The sequence below is a fragment of the Gymnoscopelus braueri genome (assembly GCF_963280865.1).
Source record: "Gymnoscopelus braueri genome assembly, chromosome: 3".
Taxonomy (NCBI): domain Eukaryota; kingdom Metazoa; phylum Chordata; class Actinopteri; order Myctophiformes; family Myctophidae; genus Gymnoscopelus; species Gymnoscopelus braueri.
In genome coordinates this window covers 58,894,488-58,916,073 of record NC_137612.1, presented here as the reverse complement: position 1 = coordinate 58,916,073, position 21,586 = coordinate 58,894,488, and the positions used below count along the sequence as shown (strand labels likewise).

The 21,586-nt window shown below is 40.2% G+C and overlaps 1 protein-coding gene across 1 annotated transcript; it reads right to left on the bottom strand.

The window, feature by feature from the left end:
* Positions 1–13,549: 13,549 nt before the first annotated feature.
* Positions 13,550–19,021, bottom strand: LOC308082053 (E3 ubiquitin-protein ligase TRIM21-like; the record flags this gene model as incomplete). Its single annotated transcript, XM_080423662.1, has 2 exons — positions 13,550–14,411; positions 18,974–19,021. 2 exons carry the CDS (start codon positions 19,019–19,021, stop codon positions 13,704–13,706), a joined length of 756 nt encoding a protein of 251 aa, XP_080279788.1. The 3' UTR covers positions 13,550–13,703.
* Between the last annotated feature and the right edge of the window lie 2,565 nt (positions 19,022–21,586).

The following is a 21,586-nucleotide window of genomic DNA, read 5'->3' as shown; positions in this document are numbered from 1 at the left end:
GATGTTGTGGAAAGTGGCAGACCACCAAGCCCCACCTGACAAGTCGTTTGATGTCACAAAATTTGGATAGGAGATCTAGGATATTCTTGTTCCTGTCATTGCTAAGGGTGACCCCACCGTCAGAGCTATGTGACATGGTGCAATATCAATTTAGGGCACAGAGAGTGAGAAGTACATCACTGATGTACTGTAACTGCTCTGATGAGGAGTGATGTTAATAAGGAGGATACTTGTAAGGATGAGGTAGAACAGGATGTGGGTTGGAGAATACAGATGTAGTTGCAAAAGATACATATTTGACATTAGATTATATCATTTTACATTCATGTTATTATGAATACCAGTTCTTGTGACATGTTAATGACACTTTTCACAAAACAAAATCATGAATAGTGAACCATGAATGTTCATCAAGTTGTTTCCATTTGTTGTTCTCCCAGAGGTCAATTTTAACCTTGACCTGACCTTTGACATGATTGACCTGATATTAAAAAAATAACATCAGGAATGGATTCTATATATGAAAACCCTAAAAAATAGGTATTAAACAGAGGTATTCTAAGACAAGCGGATTAAAAGTATAAAATTGCCAGGCGTGTGTTTAGTGGCCATTTTGGATAATTTCTTACCCATTGCACTATATTCTGTTTATTGAATTTCATAATACATTTCCTTAGAATCTAACATGGTTTTAAATCTATAGGTAATTTACAAAGGAACCCTTTGTGTTCCATCTTTCATTAAAACCAAAGTACATCTTATGTCACATATAGTCACTATGTTGTCACTGCCTGTAATAGAAAAATATTCTAGATATGCACATTTTAACAACCTTTCTGGACAATATATAGTCTGAGCTTTATCCCAACCATTTTTCAGAGAGAGAGGGTCAATAATAAGAGAGAACCATCAGTTTGAAGTAGAATGCTTCATTCGGATTTTGAAAACTGTGTTTTGGCTTGTGGTTATAAAAGGAGTGATAACACACAGATAGCTACCACCGATGCAAGGCTATCACATTTTTCCTAGCTCTAGGGGTGTATACCTACCCAAAAATCACTATGAGAATTATTCCCCCCAGATGGTAATGATGACCCCATTTTTGGGGTCCTGGCTCACGGACTATTTCTGTCCAATTGGGTGAGTGGAAGGCGGACTGTCTCAAGACTCAGGAAGCACCATGGTGCTCAAGGCAGCAGGCGGTGCGGGCTACGGGGGGGGGTCCTGAAAGTGAGTGACAGGCGCGTCACTCCCATTTTTTAGAATCCGCTGGCTGCAAAAAACTACCTGCGTTTAACGCTAGCCGACCATGTTTTGGTGGGAGCACGCCCTTAAAGTTAAATATCTCCAAAACTACAAATGATTTCCCAGAAAAAATCTCAAGCATGCATGTCCACAGTCAGGTGGAATTTTTGAACTGTGAATGGAGTTTCTAGGTGAAAGTGTTTTTTTGAGGTCCCAAATTCGTCCATCGACCTCCATTATAAATCTCTGAACTTTTAAAGGAGTACAATTCTAAAACTATTAAACATTTCAAAGATTCCTTTTCAGGCAAACATGTCCAAAGTAAGATGAACATTTTAAAGTATGAATGGGGTTACTAGCGGTAAGTATGTAGGATTAGTAGCCTGTACTTTTTTCCCTTTAAATGTCCATTGCCGCATTGACAATGCAATGGGCGCAAACTACAAATGATTTCAAAGAAAAAATATCAAGCATGCATGTCCACAGTAAGGTGGAATGTTTGAACTGTGAATGGAGTTTCTAGGTGAAAGTGTTTTTTTTAGGTCCTGAAAGCTTCCATCGATCTCCATTATAAATCTATGAACTTTTAAAGGAGCACAATTCTAAAACCATGCAACATTTCAAAGATTCCTTTTCAGGCAAACATGTCCACAGTAAGGGCGCGCTCCCACCAAGAGTTGGCTGGCCGCTGTTAAACGCAGGTTGTGCGCGGCCACAGTTTTTTGCAGCCAGCGGATTCTAAAAAACGGGAGTGTCGCGCCTGTCACTCACTTTCAGGACCCACTGCCTGCTGCCTTGAGCACCATGTTGCTTCCTGAGTCTTGAGACAGTCCGCCTTCCACTCACCCGATTGGACAGAGGGAGAAAATCGGCTCCTGCCTCCAGCATTTTTATGCTTAGTCGCGGAGAGCAGATAAACGCAAGGTCTGCGCGACTAGCGGAAAAATCTGCTCTTGCCTGAATCAACGCATTTGCATTGACAATGCATTGGCAGATTCTGCAAACAGCGGCCAGCCAACTCTTGGTGGGAGCGCGCCCTAAGATGAACATTTTAAAAGTTTGAATGGGAGTTCTAGGTGTAAGTAAAATACAAAAAAGCAAGTCAAAAAAACAAAGAGACATAATGTGAGCAGCTGAGAGATGTGTAGGGGTCTAAAGAGTGGATTCTCAGCACAGAGGTTCCATGTTCACCCTGTTGTCCCATGTTTCAACGTTGTAGTACTTTGACATTTTCAAGGCCAAAATACAAAAAAAGCAAGTCAAAATCACGGAGAGACACCTGTTGAGGGCCCAAAGGTGCGTTGGCGCAGTGGTAGGGTTTGGTTTATCTTGATCTTGATCTTGATCGGTTGCCTCTGCTACAGACAGTCGCAGGTTCAAGTCCCATGCCATCCATGTACACGGAGGACCATCGGCGGGACTGCGTCCCTCCCCTGTTTCCTGATAGTTAAAGGTGGGGGGTTATGACTGAAAGAACTCTTCCCAGCCAAAGTTTTACAGAGGACATTTTAATACATATTTACAGGGGAAAAAGGTACAAAGAAAATGTGCTTATTTAAAATGCTGAATGCAAATCATGTTTTTTAGGGGTATTAAGGTGTGCTGAATCCAAATCTGCTGTGTGTCAAGCTCAAAAATGGCCGCTAAGCCCTCAAAATGGACCATTTAAAGATGGCGGCCGCCACTATGCTGTAATATATTACAAAGCATCTTTTTGACTAAACAAGGTAGAAACTTGATTTAAAAAAAATATATATATATAGGTTTTCATATATGTTAAATATTTTGATTTGAAATCAAGTGTGAGGAAACTGCTTAAAACTCATATATATTGTGAAGATTGTCATTTATTGGTGAATATTGTTCCAACCAACTTTATCCGCTCCAAAGAGAAACGACTGTTCACAATACAATTGTACACACACACACACACACACACACACACACACACACACACACACACACACACACACACACACACACACACACACACACACACACACACACACACACACACACACACACACACACACACCAGAATACCAGAATAGCGTCTGCACTGAGTAGATGGACATTGTCATATAATCTGAGGACAGACATAGTTTCTCAGACAACAGCTTTGCTAGGAATGACATCAGGCAATGAAGATGATGAGTACACACACAATGAGTGCACAAAAAAAAGAATGGAGAAAGACGACTCTGATGAAGGCAGAATAGTTGTGTCATTGAAACAGCATGGTGTGTTTCAAGATGGTGGAGACACATTGAAAAACATGATCAACAAGGATGTAGTCGCATCTGAGATTCAGGAATCTCTGCTTAATGCAGAAGAACTTGGACAAGCACAAATGAAAGTCTTTGTCGAGAAACGTCTATGTGAGCTTCCAGATAGTGACCAGCACCTGGCTCTGAAATCATCATTTGAAAGAATAAGGTCAAGACATTTGCCTCTTTATATGAAGTTGAGCAACTTTCCAAGGGCAAGCAAAACACTATCAAAGTGGATAGGAACATTCTACAAAGGCTCATTACAGCTTACAGAGCAGGGCGCCAGGTAAACCTTGAAAACATCCTTGGACCAAAACCACTCCTTGGGCTAAAAACGGCCATAGCCAACCTTTTCCAGGTATTTTTTTGTGTAAAAAGCCCATTGAGATTGGGCCTTTATTCTGATAATATTCCCTGACTTTAGGCACTCTGCCGGTGGGCCACACGGAAGTACTGTACCTCCAACTAGTTCTTTCCACGTTAAGTAAAAGTATCAATACTGCAATGTAGAAATACTCTTGTTTCAAGTAAAAGTCACCGTAATGTTTTATAATAATGGAAGTAGCAGATCTACAAGCTGACAAACGTTGGTGCTGATCAGTCCAGTGGTTTGACAGAATAGCCACGGACACACACACACACACACACACACACACACACACACACACACACACACACACACACACACACACACACACACACACACACACACACACACACACACACACACACACACACACACACACACACACACACACACCAGCCTGATCTCCAGAGAATACCGTAACATTGCACGGAACGAGTGCACTTCATTCCGTGGATAGTCGCCTCGGAACTCCCAAATTGCGTGCATATGTACGGCGAGTCCCACGGTGGGCGTAACCAGTCGCAACACAGAAAAACCCGGAAGCAGAGCAGTCCGCACAATAAAATTTACGATTCTGTGCCTATCGGTACATAACTCAAACGGCGCTGAGTAGGCACAGGCGAATGTCCCACCGTTCAGGACGGCAACTCGGTCGCCTTAGCTCCCTCGGTGGTCCTTCACGGGGTGACAATTCGCCTGTGACTGCGCGCCTCCGAAATGGTTTTGTCACAAAGGCAGCGCCGTACCATATGCACGCAATTCGGGAGTTCCGAGGCGGCTATCCACGGAATGAAGTGCACTCGTTCCGTGCAATGTTACGGTAATCTCTGGAGATCGGGTTGCACACACACACACACACACACACACACACACACACACACACACACCCTCTTCTAGACCAGTGGTTCTCAAAAGTGGGGTTCTGGGGACCCCAAGGTGTGGGTTCCCTATATACGGCACAGTTTGCTCTTTGGATATAGCCGCATCGCGAGGCTTTTGTGAGCTTTTAGATCTTCATTTTCATATAATAATAATATTGACAAACTTGGAATATGCTTGATACAAAAAACAAACACATCTTGTATAGGGGTCCCTGGCACAAAATATTTACACATGAGGGTCCCCCCCCACTGAAGACATCACCTGGTACACAGTAACATCCTCAGTGTTCATATTGTATCTATTATGTACAGACACCGCCAGAGCTCAATTAAATCCTTTAGTCCCGGGAACACATCTGTGTCATTCATTTGTCTTTCTTTGGGCTATTCAAAAATAGCAGATATACAAGCTCTATGAGCTATTTGCTCGTAGATCAAATAGCTCATCTAAAATAGCAGATCTACAAGCTCATAGCGCGGCACTCTGTGCCGCGCTATGAGCTTGTAGATCTGCTATTTTTGAAAAGCCAAAAGATATCTAATAATGACAGAGATGCTTTCCCGGATTGAATGGGTTAACGTCATCATCACCATCATGTCAATCAACACACAGCTAGAAGTGTGTGTCATCATAAACCCATGAGCGATGATGGAGTCTATCTATGGAACCAAATGGACCCTTATATTAGGAGGCCTATATTATGGACCCTAGAAAGACCCTTATAAGTATAACTCTAAGAGTGTTCAAAATGGAACCATATGGTCGCTCGGACCCTTGTCAACTCAGATCGTACAAATGTCATGGAACCAAGCGGACCCTCTCAGGGACCTAAGCAGAACCTTGACCCTTGTTAACTCCTAATGTACACATAGAACCACATTGGACCCTAGACCCTTGTTGTAACTCTGAGAGGGGGGGGTACAAATGGAACCAAATGGACCCTAGACCCTTGTTGTAACTCTGAGGGGGGGTACAAATGGAACCAAATGGACCCTAGACTCTTGTTGTAACTCTGAGAGGGGGTACAAATGGAACCAAATGGACCCTAGACCCTTGTTGTAACTCTGAGAGGGAGGTACAAATGGAACCAAATGGACCCGTAGTCATTCAGTGTGAAAAAATACACAATTCAGTGTGAAAAAATACACAAAATATGATATTTTCCGGTTGGAGCGGAAATACCTTTACGTCATTAGAATGCCGGAGCCCATCGACCGGAACCACTGGTGCCGTGCACCTCCAAAATGATTCCCCTGGTTTTATTAATTGGTTTAAATCATAGAGGTATAATATAACACAGTGTGTGTGTGTGTGTGTGTGTGTGTGTGTGTGTGTGTGTGTGTGTGCTTGCGACGGGACGGGACGGGGGGGCAACGGGACGCCCGGGGACGGGGGGTGACCGCGACGGTACGCACGAAGGGGGGTTGACCCAAACCCCTACCACTTTGGTAGGGGTTTGGGTTGTGTAGTTACCTTGCCATCATGATGTAACTCCAAAGGTGGACAAGAAATAAAAAAGAATTTCTCCATTGACTAGAAATTGATAATTTAAAAACCCGTAACTAATAATTTTTATATATATATGTCAGACATTCTTTATAATATTTTAAAAAATCTGTAATACATTATCAAACATCTAGCAACAATAATAGTGTTAACAGAGTGACAATGACATATCACATGAGTCATTGTGAAACAATTATGATTCATGGTCACACACTATTTCAGTAATATAATTAATTTGATTATATCTTATTGTATTTATTTCATTTTATTTGAATGCAGGGTCATTACAATGAGTCCATATACAAACACATTACAACATGAATTAACTGTGGAAAAACTTGAAGAACAAGGCATTGGATTAAGTAAGCTTGGCTGTTAGCCTGCTCCTGACCAGGGGCCTGTTCCTCAAAAGGTGAATTAAAAAAGCCTGGCCTTAAGCCAAATCCAGGCTTGACAAAGTCGGGTCCGAAAAGCCTCGTTTATTCCGTTCCTCAGACGCCAAGCCAGGCTGAAAAGGAGCAACTTTGTCGAGCTAGGCTATGTCAAGACAGGCTGTGTCCAGCCAGGATAATGAAGCAAGGCTGAATGGGCGGGGATTCGCCGGCGACGTATTTCTATAAAAGACCATGAACTCGAGCACAGATTCCTTGAACTTGACCAATCACGGAGTCCAAAACCAGAGCAGCGTTCTTCTCTGTGGCTGAATAGCAGCACTGCAGCAGCTCATGAAATCATACAAGGAAGTAAAATGTATTTAAGCAAGAAAGGAAACGCGACCGCAATAAATAGATCCAGGGAGAAAGCATGGCAAAGTATTGCAAGCACACACAGTGTGTGTGTGTGTGTGTGTGTGTGTGTGTGTGTGTGTGTGTGTGTGTGTGTGTGTGTGTGTGTGTGTGTGTGTGTGTGTTGAGACGGACGGGCAACGGGACGAACGGGAACGGGACGGGGGGGACGGGGGGGGTGTACTGCGACGGGGGCCACAACGGGACAGGACGGGACGGGACGGGACGGGGACGGGGGGGGTGACCGCGACAGGGGGCCGTGACAGGATGAGCGGGGGGGACGGGACGGGACGAGACACGCAATAAATAACCCCACATTTGCAAGACCACTTTGGTAGAGGTTTGGGTTGTGTAGTTACCTTGCCATCATGATGTAACTCCAAAGGTGGACAAGAAATAAAAAATAATTTCTCCATTGACTAGAAATTGATAATTTAAAATATGCTCCTCATTGACTTACAAAGAGGCTCCTTTAAACCCTTAACTAATAATTTATTTATATATATATATATATATATATATATATATATATATATATATATATATATATATATATATATATATATATATATATATATATATATAAATTATTAGTTACGGGTATATGTGTGTGTATGTATGTGTCAGACATTTTTTATAATATTTAAAAAAATATATATATATATTATCAAACATCTAACAACAAGATGAACTATAGTGTTAACTATAACAGAGTGACAATTACATATCACATGAGTCATTGTGAAACAATTATGATTATGATTCATGGTCAAACACTATTTCAGTAATTAATTTGATTATATCTTATTGTATTTATTTCATTTTATTTGAATGCAGGGTGAATGAGTCCATATACAAACACATGTTTTGAATTAACTGTGGAAAAACTTGAAGAACAAGGCACTAGATTAAGTAAGCTTGGCTGTTAGCCTGCTCCTGACCAGGCTAACTTCACAGCTAAATTGCCATGGTAACTAAGCTAGGCTTGCTTCAATTCTCTTTTGAGGAATCGGATAAGGCTAAACTTAGCCAGGGTGAACTGGCTAAACTAATCTTCAAGATAATTCACCTTTTGAGGAACCGACTCAGCTCTAATCCTGGCTAAATTAAGCCAGGATAGGTGGAAAAGCCAGGCTTTAGCTCTAATTCACCTTTTGAGGAACAGGCCCCAGGTTAACTTCACAGCTAAATTGCCATGGTAACTAAGCTAGGCTTGCTTCAATTCTCTTTCGTGGAATCGGGTCATGGCTAAACTTAGCCAGGGTGAACTGGCTAAACTAATCTTCAAGATAATTCAGCTTTCATGGAACCGATTCAGCCCTAATCCTGGCTAAATTAAGGCAGGATAGGGGTTAAAGCCAGGCTTTAGCTCTAATTCACCTTTCGAGGAACAGGGCCCAGGGGCCTGTTCCTCGAAAGGTGAATTAAATAAGCCTGGCCTTAAGCCAAATCCAGGCTTGACAAAGTCGGGTCCGAAAAGCCTCGTTTATTCCGTTCCTCGAACGCCAAGCCAGGCTGAAAAGGAGCGACTTTGTCGAGCTAGGCTATGTCAAGCCAGGCTGTGTCCAGCCAGGATAATGAAGCCAGGCTGAATGGGCGGCGATTCGCCGGCGACGTATTTCTATAAAAGACCATGAACTCGAGCGCAGATTCCTTGAACTTGACCAGTCATGGCAGCGGGGAACAAAACTCGAGCAGCGTTTTTCTCTGTGGCCGAACAGCAGCAACTCATGCAAGCATATGAGGAAGTGAAACATGTTATCAACAGAAAAGGAAACACGGCCGTTATTAATAAATCCAGGGAGAAAGCATGGCAAAGTATTGCAAGCACACACAGAGTGTGTGTGTGTGTGTGTGTGTGTGTGTGTGTGTGTGTGTGTGTGTGTGTGTGTGTGTGTGTGTGTGTGTGTGTGTGTGTGTGTGTGTGTGTGCGTGTGTGCGACGGACGGGCAACAGGACGGACGGACGGGACGGGACGGGACGGGACGGGACGGGACGGGACGGGACGGGACGGGACGGGACGGACGGGACGGGACGGGCGGTGTACTGCGACGGGGGCCGCAACGGGACGCACGTACGGGACGGGACGGGACGGGGGGGGGGGGTTGACCATGACGGGATGAGCGGGGGACGGGACGAGACACACAATAACCCCACATTTGCAAGACCACTTTGGTAGAGGTTTGGGTTGTGCAGTTACCTTGCCATCATGATGTAACTCCAAAGGTGGACAAGAAATAAAAAAAAATTCTCCATTGACTAGAAATTGATAATTTAAAATATGCTCCTTATTGACTTACAAAGAGGCTCCTTTAAACCTGTAACTAATAATTTATATATATATTTAAATATATATATATATATATATATATATATATATATATATATATATATATATTGTGGAGTATCGCTGGGAGATCACCTGTTAGGTAAGCACCACACCTCAGAGAGGGAGCGGGACAGAGACAGAGAGAGGCTTCACAGACACAGCAGCAGGCTGGGCTGCGTCATAGAGGGGCGTTACCTACCAATTGCCCTCATGAATCAGCCCCATCTGAGCGCACCTGTGTGATCGCCTAGGTGTGGCACCAAACTACAAAACAGTCGCTCTGTCTCAGTCTCAGCCTGGCTCTCTTGGTGAACAGACGGGTGCTCAGGCGGTAAGCGATTCTCCACTGTTTTCCCTCACAACTGTGTGTGTTAGTGAAATGTAAAACTAAAGGACATTCTCTGTTATCTTCATAGGCAACCTGCAGGAGGAATGACAACGGATGTTATGATGAACGACAACAGAGGTTATGATGAATGACCATGGAAATTAAGATACATGACAACAGAGGTTATGAAGAATGACCACAGATGTTATGATGTGATGCCCCGGACTCGGGAAGGAATTTATGTTGAACATTAATATTATTTACCAAATATAAACATTGCTCTATGAGCCTGGCTGTTTCCTCCAATAAACGCCCTTGATTGGGTTTGTACCCTGACTTTTGCGTCTTGGCTTGTATCAGTCCCCCACAATATATATATATATATATATATATATATATATATGTACAGTATGTGTTAGACATTTTTTATAATATTGAAAAAAATTGGTAATATATTATCAAACATCTAACAACAATATGAACTATAGTGTTAACAGAGTGACAATGACATATCACATGAGTCATTGTGAAACAATTATAATTCATGGTCACACACTATTTCAGTAATATAATTACATTGATTATATCTTATTGTATTGATTTCATTTTATTTGAATGCAGGGTCATTAAAATGAGTCCATATACAAACACATGTTTTGAATTAACTGTGGAAAAACTTGAAGAACAAGGCACTGGATTAAGTAAGCTTGGCTGTTAGCCTGCTCCTGACCAGGCTAACTTCCCAGCTAAATTGCCATGGTAACTAAGGTCGGCTTGCTTCAATTCTCTTTTGTGGAATCGGATAAGGCTAAACTTAGCCAGGGTGAACTGGCTAAACTAATCTTCAAGATAATTCAGCTTTCATGGAACCGATTCAGCTCTAATCCTGGCTAAATTAAGCCAGGATAGGTGGTAAAGCCAGGCTTTAGCTCTAATTCACCTTTTGAGGAACAGGCCCCAGGTTACCAGTCATTACATGTGTTTGACTTTACTGACATCTACAGGTGATATGGGAGTATTACACAAAACCAAGTGATCCAGGTTGTTGTTTACTTTGCTTAGTTTTAGAAATGTAACCACTTTGTACTTCAACATGTTCAAACATCAACTAAACATCATTTAACCACTTTGTACTTCAACATGTTCAAACATCAACTAAACATCATTTAACCACTTTGTACTTCAACATGTTCAAACATCAACTAAACATCATTTAACCACTTTGTACTTCAACATGTTCAAACATCAACTAAACATCATTTAACCACTTTGTACTTCAACATGTTCAAACATCAACTAAACATCATTTAACCACTTTGTACTTCAACATGTTCAAACATCAACTAAACATCATTTAACCACTTTGTACTTCAACATGTTCAAACATCAACTAAACATCATTTAACCACTTTGTACTTCAACATGTTCAAACATCAACTAAACATCATTTAACCACTTTGTACTTCAACATGTTCAAACATCAACTAAACATCATTTAACCACTTTGTACTTCAACATGTTCAAACATCTGCAAAAACATCACAATGTTTTCTCACAATTCTTCAACAATAGTTGCAAATGTGACACATTTTGTAGACTCTCTGTTTCAAATATCCACAGTATAAAACTACTGTAAGTGGTTTACAGAAAAGCAGTTTAATATATGTATTCTGTAGTGTCATATTATCAAGTCAAACCTCTTGATATAACTGAGAAACTGCATTCTGTCTTTCATCATCTTGCATTTTAAAATCAAGTAACCAATATAATATGTAATATGAAACAGGATCATGTGCTATCATCAGTATTTAAAAAATAACATCAATTATTGTTTCATTATTTTTTGACATGAATAACACCTTTCTCCCAAAATAGTCAGAATAAATCTTACCTCTAATATTCATATGGAATTATTCTTTCTTTCTGTGCTAGGTTTTATTAGTGACTTATTCCATGGGTCTTCAAGGGGTCAGAGTTACTTTGTGATATCTGTGTGATATGGGAACTTTTCCTTTTATTTACATTAACGACGCATCTATATTCTGAGTGGAAGATTAGCCGAACATAGCCGATCTACAAGCTCACAACACAGATCGGCCATGTTCAGCAAATAGGTTTGGTGTAGAGGTGAAAAGAGCAGACCAAGTACAGAGCGTAAGGTCAAGTTTACTAAGTAGTGAGAGTTTTAAATGTGTTAAAATACACTATGACAGTGCTGTCAAACAAGTCTATAAAGCTGTCTATGGAATCTATGAACAAGTGTTTAATCTGCAACACAATGTTATACAATATGTAGTGTGTAGGGGAGGGGGGTCCCTACTTCATCTCTCTCTGTGTATGCTTTAGTATTTGTAGTTTTATACTTACTTGTAATGTGATGTGACAATAAAGTTTGATTCTGATTCTGATTCTGATTCTCTACACTAGGGGGTCCTTGGCCTGGAGTGGATAATGAGCAGGGCTTTACATATATATACATTTGAATGTAAACATACTGTTGGTCAGATGGCTATAGAAGGGGAATAGATATGACATATTTACATGAAAATACATTTTTATATATTCATGTATATGTACATTGGGGATAAAATGTGTCTCCTGGTAATCAAAGGCTCTGAGCACTGGCCTCATGGACCAAGTCAACACTCTATGTCTATGGTTTGTCTCTCTTAAAGGGATAGTTCACCCCAAAATAATATGTTTTTCTATGTATTAGTCACCCCATGGAGACTTGAATTCATGGATATTTTTTTTTTCTTGTCTCATTCCTAAGACAATAATTTAATGACCAGCGGACCGGTAAGCAGCGGTTCCGGTAGGAGACACAAAGGAGACTCTTTGTGTCTCCTACCGGAACCGCTGCTGGTCATCAAATCAAAGTCATTTTGGGGGTGAACTATCCCTTTAACAATAAAAAAGAGAGAGAGAATAGTTTTAGTTCATATGGACAAAATGGATGATTAAACCACTGAATGAAACACATTCAGAAGGACAGACAACCTGAGCTTTGATCATTTTATAGTAGCTTTATATTAATGTTGAATATAGTCTATAGTAAATACAATAAAAATATAACCTGAGCTTTGATCATTTTATAGTAGCTTTATATTAAAGTTGAATATAGTCTATAGTAAATACAATAAAAAATATAACCTGAGCTTTGATCATTTTATAGTAGCTTTATATTAAAGTTGAATATAGTCTATAGTAAATACAATAAAAATATAACCTGAGCTTTGATCATTTTATAGTAGCTTTATATTAATGTTGAATATAGTCTATAGTAAATACAATAAAAACATAACCTGAGCTTTGATCATTTTATTGTAGCTTTATATTAATGTTGAATATAGTCTAGTAAATACAATAAAAACACATAACATTGAATGATTGAATCCTTTATTAACAACATTATTAGATTAAAGTAGTACAGTCAAAGGTTCATTAGGATAAAAGGATAATACAAAAAGCCCACAAGGGCCTTGTTTCCATTGTGGTCCATTGTACTCAATTCATCAGTACATATAATACATACAATACAATAAAAAAACATATTGTAATAAAGCTCAGTAGAATCATAAGGTCTATTTACAGAGAAAGGAGGGGTGGGGACGGGGGGGGGGTGTGTGTGTGTGTGTGTGTGTGTGTGTGTGTGTGTGTGTGTGTGTGTGTGTGTGTGTGTGTGTGTGTGTGTGTGTGCGCGCGCGTGCGTGCGTGCGTGCGTGCGTGCGTGCGTGCGTGCGTGCGTGCGTGCGTGCGTGCGTGCGTGCGTGCGTGCGGGCGGGAAAAAAACTTTTAAATAATAGTAAAAAAGGAACAATTTTGTACATACAAGGTTTCTACCTGACAACAACGACTTACTTCATGCTTACAGTGTATGAATATACAATATGTGTATGATGTTCATGATATGATCTGTGATGAGTGGTAATTATACAATATCAACATTAGACAAAAAGGAAATAAAATACGAATGATTGTGATATAAAATTTAGGTCATACTGACAGGAGAGATGATCAGAGGAGCAGAGTTTTTACCAACATAATTAAGATAAGGACTGAAGTATGGATATAGTTTCTCAGTGAAGGTGCAGCCAGTGAAAGAGTAGAGATGAACTCTGACCTCCACATCATAAAAGGAGACCAGACCCTCCTCATAATCCACAAACACTCCCACTTTCTGGACCTCCTCTCTTACAGGGAGGAGGACATGAGGGCCAGCAGCAGCCGGCCTTAACTTATTTCTATTCCACAACCCTAACCTTATGGGGTCAGCAAGAGCCTCATACTCATTTCTATACAACCTTATAGACCAGTAACCATCGTCAGGGCTCAGTGTGATTGGTCTCTTCCTGTTGATGGACTCTCTGACCACTCCTAGCTCCCAGGCAGTCTTCCCTTTAACCTGAACCTCATAGTAAAACCTTCCTGAGGAGAAGCTTTGTTTTCCTAAGACACTGACAGATGAATAGAATCTCTCTTTGTTGTCTGGGAGATTCTTCCTTATGTTTCCATGACTCACTTGTTTTCCATCCTCAGACAGGATGAGTTTGGTATGTGCTGTATCAGGGTCCAGAGTCACATCCACTGCATATTTCTGGATCATCTTCATCTCAACATCACTCACATTCTTCATCTCCTGACTGAGTGTCTTCACCAGCTGAGCCACAACATGTTCTTCCAGTTCTTTAATACAAGCCTTTAAATCAATGATATTATAGGTTAACGTGTGATAATCATCATTTACTCTTACTTATTACTCTTACTCAGTGATTCTCAACGTTGTGCATATCAAGGACCCCCAGTTGGATATACATTAGACCATGGACCCCCATTTGATGTGATTTATTTAAATCTCTGGGACCCCAATCTACAATGTAAAATGCTCAGAGTTAATGTAACTCTCAGAGTGTAAAATGGACCAAATGGACCCTTAAGGGTCCATTTGGTTCCATTTGTACACTCTCAGAGTTACAGAGCTGTAAAAGGGTTAATTTGTAACCCTGGTGGTCCCCAGACCCAACGTTAGGAACCAGTGAAGTAGATAAACATTAAAATCATAATTTATTATTACTTTTTTTAATGACTTTATGGAAAATAAAAATACCTGCTGCTCTTTGATCTTCTTGTCAGAATCACTCAGCTTCTTCTCCATCTCTTCCTCCAGTTCTTTAATACGAACCTTTAAATCAATGATATTATAGGTTAACGTGTGATAATCATCATTTACTCTCATTTATTACTCTTACTCAGTGATTCTCAACGTTGTGCATTTCAAGGACCCCCAGTTGGATATACATTAGACCATGGACCCCCATTTGATGTGATTTATTTAAATCTCTGGGACCCCAATCTACACTGTAAAATGCTCAGTGTTAATGTAACTCTCAGAGAAATGGAACCAAATGGACCCTTAAGGGGTCCATTTGGTTCCATGAGTGTTCCTTTTGTACACTCTCAGAGTTACAGAGCTGTAAAAGGGTTCATTTGTAACCCTGGTGGTCCCCACCAGGGTTAGGAACCAGTGAAGTAGATAAACATTAAAATCATAATTTATTATTACTTTTTTTGGGCGGTGAAATCGCCCCTATATGTGAGGTTTGGATATTTGCACCCCCCAATCCTGCGCTGTGATTGGCCACCAGTGTACCCCAGAGATGGGGACTCGAGTTAGGGACTCGGACTCGAGTCGCACTCGAGTTGCCAAAAACGAGACTCTCGACTCGACTCTGACTCGCCCCTCAAAGACTTGAGACTTGACTCGACTCGAGCCTCAAAGACTTGAGACTTGACTCGACTCGAGCCTCAAAGACTCGTGGACAATCTTTATTTTATGTTTTTTTTTTTTGACAAATAAATGAATGAAATGCCCAAGAAACTTCCACTCCCCTGTCCCCCCCCCCCCCCCGCAAAGAAACCTCCGCTCCAGTGCGCGCTGCGCGGAGCCGGCTTCAGTCAAGCTGTTTCGTGCTGCTCATTAACTAAAACATGGAGAGGCGAGCGCAACAGCTGCTATGTGTGTGGCCGCCGCGGCCTTTCATCATAAAGTTTAAATATAAAAACTTCGAAATTAAACAAATATGTTTAGCTCAGAATCAGCTATATAACCTCAGTTATCTTGGCGTATGCTTAAATTTTGTATAAGATGGTCGGATCATCTGTGACAGCACGTTTAGGAAACATCGGATTTTCATTTCGTTAAACCCAGCTGGGTGAATATTCAACACTTCACCACGGTAAACGCTACGCTCATGTAATGTAATTTTCACTGCATAAAAGCTGTGGTTCTCAAACCTTTTCAGGCCGTGACCCCCAAAAGAATCATATTTGAACTGGGGATCCACATTTAGTTTGACTCGATTCCACAGATAAATATTGTGAAAATAGCAGATCTACAAGCTTGCGAGGCATTGTGAGCTCCGTTGTGGTCCCGACCTAGCTGTAGTATACAACCCTCGTAGACGTATTTATGATTCAAATCATAAATACGTCTACGAGGGTTGTATACTACAGCTAGTCCCGACCCACAGGACTACAAGCAAGTGACATGTCTATGACAGCTGAGGAGACAGAGATATCACGCCACTGCTGAGAAGATAAGACGCCACTGCTCTGCTCGCCTAACCTGTGCGCAACAGGGCATATCTCCGCCAAGCCAGGGTGACCTACCCAGGCCCATGAAATTCATATGCAGGCATAGTAGCCAATTAGAATGAAATCTGCAAAAACTGACTCATATACTGATACAGAACCATATTGGCTATATATTATCGCTGTCGGGTGGAAATCTTGTATGTTCCTTTTTTATTATTATTTAAAAACAATTTAAAATCGTGAAAATAGCCAATCTACAAGCTGTAATTATTAATAATTAAGAAATACTATATTTTGTATTTTGAGTGAAAAATCAACTAAAGTCATTATTAGTGCAAGTTCAATCACATTTCATTTGAATGAAAATAAATTGTGGGGAAAATACATAAAATCTCTAATCTGTGAATCTAATGTGATTTATTATGACCTGTCTATACTTTTACATCTATGCCTTCGTGTTTGTGTGTGTGTGTGTGTGTGTGTTTGTGTGTGTGTGTGTGTGTGTGTGTATGTGTGTGTGTGTGTGTGTGTGTGTGTGTGTGTGTGTGTGTGTGTGTGTGTGTGTGTGTGTGTGTGTGTGTGTGCATAATAACTGTATTTCAGCCTTAGGCTACATCATATAAATACATAATTAAATAAATTAAGAATAGAATCCCCTACCCCCCCATAAAAAAAAAAAAAAAAAAAAGACTCTAAAAAGACTCGAGACTTGACTCGGACTCAACCCTCAAAGACTTGACTCGGACTCGACTCGACTCAACCCTCAAAGACTTGAGACTTGACTCGACTCGTGCCTCAAAGACTTAAGACTTGACTCGGACTCGACTCGACTCAACCCTCAAAGACTTGAGACTTGACTCGACTCGTGCCTCAAAGACTTGAGACTTGACTCGGACTCGAGCTCAGAGACTCGTGGACATCTCTGGTGTACCCCCCTAACCCTGCACCGTGATTGGCCGATCACAGTCTATTCAGGACTGTGATTGGCTAGTGAAACATGACACATGTGCATAGCCCTATAAATAGGACTATGCACTTAAAAAAAAACATGTGTTTGTGTGAAAAAAAATAAAATAAACATGTGTTTTTTTTTAAGTTAGGGGTGTACAATGGTTGGTCCACAATATTACTTTTCTTTAAGTGAACTTCCATCACTGTGATGACCACACCGCCCACTTCACACTGGGTGTGATTTTTAATGACTTTATGGAAAATAAAAATACCTGCTGCTCTTTGATCTTCTTGTCAGAATCACTCAGCTTCTTCTCCATCTCTTCCTCCAGTTCTTTAATACGAACCTTTAAATCAATGATATTATAGGTTAACGTGTGATAATCATCATTTACTCTAATTTATTACTCTTACTCAGTGATTCTCAACGTTGTGCATTTCAAGGACCCCCAGTTGGATATACATTAGACCATGGACCCCCATTTGATGTGATTTATTTAAATCTCTGGGACCCCAATCTACACTGTAAAATGCTCAGTGTTAATGTAACTCTCAGAGTGTACAAATGGAACCAAATGGACCCTTAAGGGTCCATTTGGTTCCATTTGTACACTCTCAGAGTTACAGAGCTGTAAAAGGGTTCATTTGTAACCCTGGTGGTCCCCAGACCCAACGTTAGGAACCAGTGAAGTAGATAAACATTAAAATCATAATTTGTTATTACTTTTTTTTATGACTTTATGGAAAATAAAAATACCTGCTGCTCTTTGATCTTCTTGTCAGAATCACTCAGCTTCTTCTCCATCTCTTCCTCCAGTTCTTTAATACGAACCTTTAAATCAATGATATTATAGGTTAACGTGTGATAATCATCATTTACTCTCATTTATTACTCTTACTCAGTGATTCTCAACGTTGTGCATTTCAAGGACCCCCAGTTGGATATACATTAGACCATGGACCCCCATTTGATATTATTTATTTAAACCTCTGGGACCCCAATCTACACTGTAAAATGCTCAGTGTTAATTTAACTCTCAGAGTGTACAAATGGAACCAAATGGACCCTTAAGGGTCCATTTGGTTCCATTTGTACACTCTCAGAGTTACAGAGCTGTAAGGGTTCATTTGTAACCCTGGTGGTCCCCAGACCCAACGTTAGGAACCAGTGAAGTAGATAAACATATTCAATTCATAATTTACTCTTACTTTTTATTAATGACTTCATGGAAAATAAAAATACCTGCTGCTCTTTGATCTTCTGGTCAGAATCACTCAGATTCTTCTCCATCTCTTCCTCCAGTTCTTTAATACGATCCTTTAAAACAATGATATTATAGGTTAACGTGTGATAATCATCATTTACTCTCACTTATTACTCTTCCCAACGTTGTGCATTTCAAGGACCCCCAGTTGGATATACATTAGACCATGGACCCCCATTTGATATGATTTATTTAAACCTCTGGGACCTCAATCTACACTGTAAAATGCTCAGTGTTTATGTAACTCTGAGAGTGTACAAATGGAACCAAATGGACCCATAAGGGTCCATTTGGTTCCATTTGTACACTCTCAGAGTTACAGAGCTGCAAAGGTTCATTTGTAACCCTTCAGGTCCCCAGACCCAACGTTAGGAACCAGTGAAGTAGATAAACATTAAAATCATAATTTATTATTACTTTTTTTTAATGACTTTATGGAAAATAAAAATACCTGCTGCTCTTTGATCTTCTTGTCAGAATCACTCAGTTTCTTCTCCATCTCTTCCTCCAGTTCTTTAATACGAACCTTTAAATCAATGATATTATAGGTTAACGTGTGATAATCATCATTTACTCTCATTTATTACTCTTACTCAGTGATTCTCAACGTTGTGCATTTCAAGGACCCCCAGTTGGATATACATTAGACCATGGACCCCCATTTGATGTGATTTATTTAAATCTCTGGGACCCCAATCTACACTGTAAAATGCTCAGTGTTAATGTAACTCTCAGAGTGTACAAATGGAACCAAATGGACCCTTAAGGGTCCATTTGGTTCCATTTGTACACTCTCAGAGTTACAGAGCTGTAAAAGGGTTCATTTGTAACCCTGGTGGTCCCCAGACCCAACGTTAGGAACCAGTGAAGTAGATAAACATATTCAATTCATAATTTACTCTTACTTTTTATTAATGACTTCATGGAAAATAAAAATACCTGCTGCTCTTTGATCTTCTGGTCAGAATCACTCAGATTCTTCTCCATCTCTTCCTCCAGTTCTTTAATACGATCCTTTAAATCAATGATATTATGGGTTAACGTGTGATAATCATCATTTACTCTCATTTATTACTCTTACTCAGTGATTCTCAACGTTGTGCATTTCAAGGACCCCCAGTTGGATATACATTAGACCATGGACCCCCATTTGATATTATTTATTTAAACCTCTGGGACCCCAATCTACACTGTAAAATGCTCAGTGTTAATGTAACTCTCAGAGTGTACAAATGGAACCAAATGGACCCTTAAGGGTCCATTTGGTTCCATTTGTACACTCTCAGAGTTACAGAGCTGTAAGGGTTCATTTGTAACCCTGGTGGTCCCCAGACCCAACGTTAGGAACCAGTGAAGTAGATAAACATATTCAATTCATAATTTACTCTTACTTTTTATTAATGACTTCATGGAAAATAAAAATACCTTCTGCTCTTTGATCTTCTGGTCAGAATCACTCAGATTCTTCTCCATCTCTTCCTCCAGTTCTTTAATACGATCCTTTAAAACAATGATATTATAGGTTAACGTGTGATAATCATCATTTACTCTCACTTATTACTCTTCTCAACGTTGTGCATTTCAAGGACCCCCAGTTGGATATACATTAGACCATGGACCCCCATTTGATATGATTTATTTAAACCTCTGGGACCTCAATCTACACTGTAAAATGCTCAGTGTTTATGTAACTCTGAGAGTGTACAAATGGAACCAAATGGACCCATAAGGGTCCATTTGGTTCCATTTGTACACTCTCAGAGTTACAGAGCTGCAAAGGTTCATTTGTAACCCTTCAGGTCCCCAGACCCAACGTTAGGAACCAGTGAAGTAGATAAACATTACAATTATAATTTACTCTTACTTTTTATTAATGACTTTATGGAAAATAAAAATACCTGCTGCTCTTTGATCTTCTGGTCAGAAATACTCAGCTTCTTCTTCATCTCTTGACTGGTTGTTTGGGCTAGGATTATGGCTATGATGGCTACGGCTAGTACAGTGATGATTAGGATACGGGTCAGGGGATGTTTGTAAGGTTCTTGGTTTGTGTTGGCAGTTTTGTCTTCATCTGGTTTAGCAGGTTGAGGTTCTTCTCCCAGTTCTTTAATACAAACCTTTAAATCAATGATATTATAGGTTAACGTGTGATAATCATCATTTACTCTTACTTATTACTCTTACTCAGTGATTCTCAACGTTGTGCATTTCAAGGACCCCCAGTTGGATATACATTAGACCATGGACCCCCATTTGATATGATTTATTTAAACCTCTGCAACTCTAATCTAAACTGTAAAATGTTCAGTGTTAATTTAACTCTCATAGTGTACAATTGGAACCGACGCACGCGCGCGTGCCGCACACACACACACACACACACACACACACACACACACACACACACACACACACACACACACACACACACACACACACACACACACACACACACACACACACACACACACACACACACAGCTCTTTACCGAATTGGGAAACACATTGTATACAGTATAGGATTATAAGGCTATTTAACAACTTTAATAAGAGTCATTGGACAGGCGTCTCATATCCTACTCTTCTCCCTGTGTGAATTTTGTCTGTTTGTTTGTTGTGTTTTTATTGATGTGATAGTTTGTCTGTTTTTTGTTTATTTATTTATTGTCCTCTTTTTGTGTGTGAAGTTTATTATGTGTATGTATGCATGTTGGGAAGCCAGTGTATATATGTATGTATACACAATATGTGTATGATTTTCCTGATATGATCCAATCATTAAAAAAAAGGTTAAAATAATTAAAACATATTTTTGTATCAAATGTAGACCATACTAACAGGAGAGAAGATGCATAGGGAGCGCCATGGAGAACGGCTGCTTTCGTCATCGCTCCGTAGCGTCGCAACGTTTTTCCATCTTTTTAGTATTTTTTTGCCTTCTCTTTTTTTCCTACACCGTCGGGTGTCTGAGCAGTTATGACAGACAAGCACTTATGGACATCAGCACAGCGATTACACACAGAATTCCGGACTTTTTTGCGGAAAATCCTCCACTCGGTTGGAT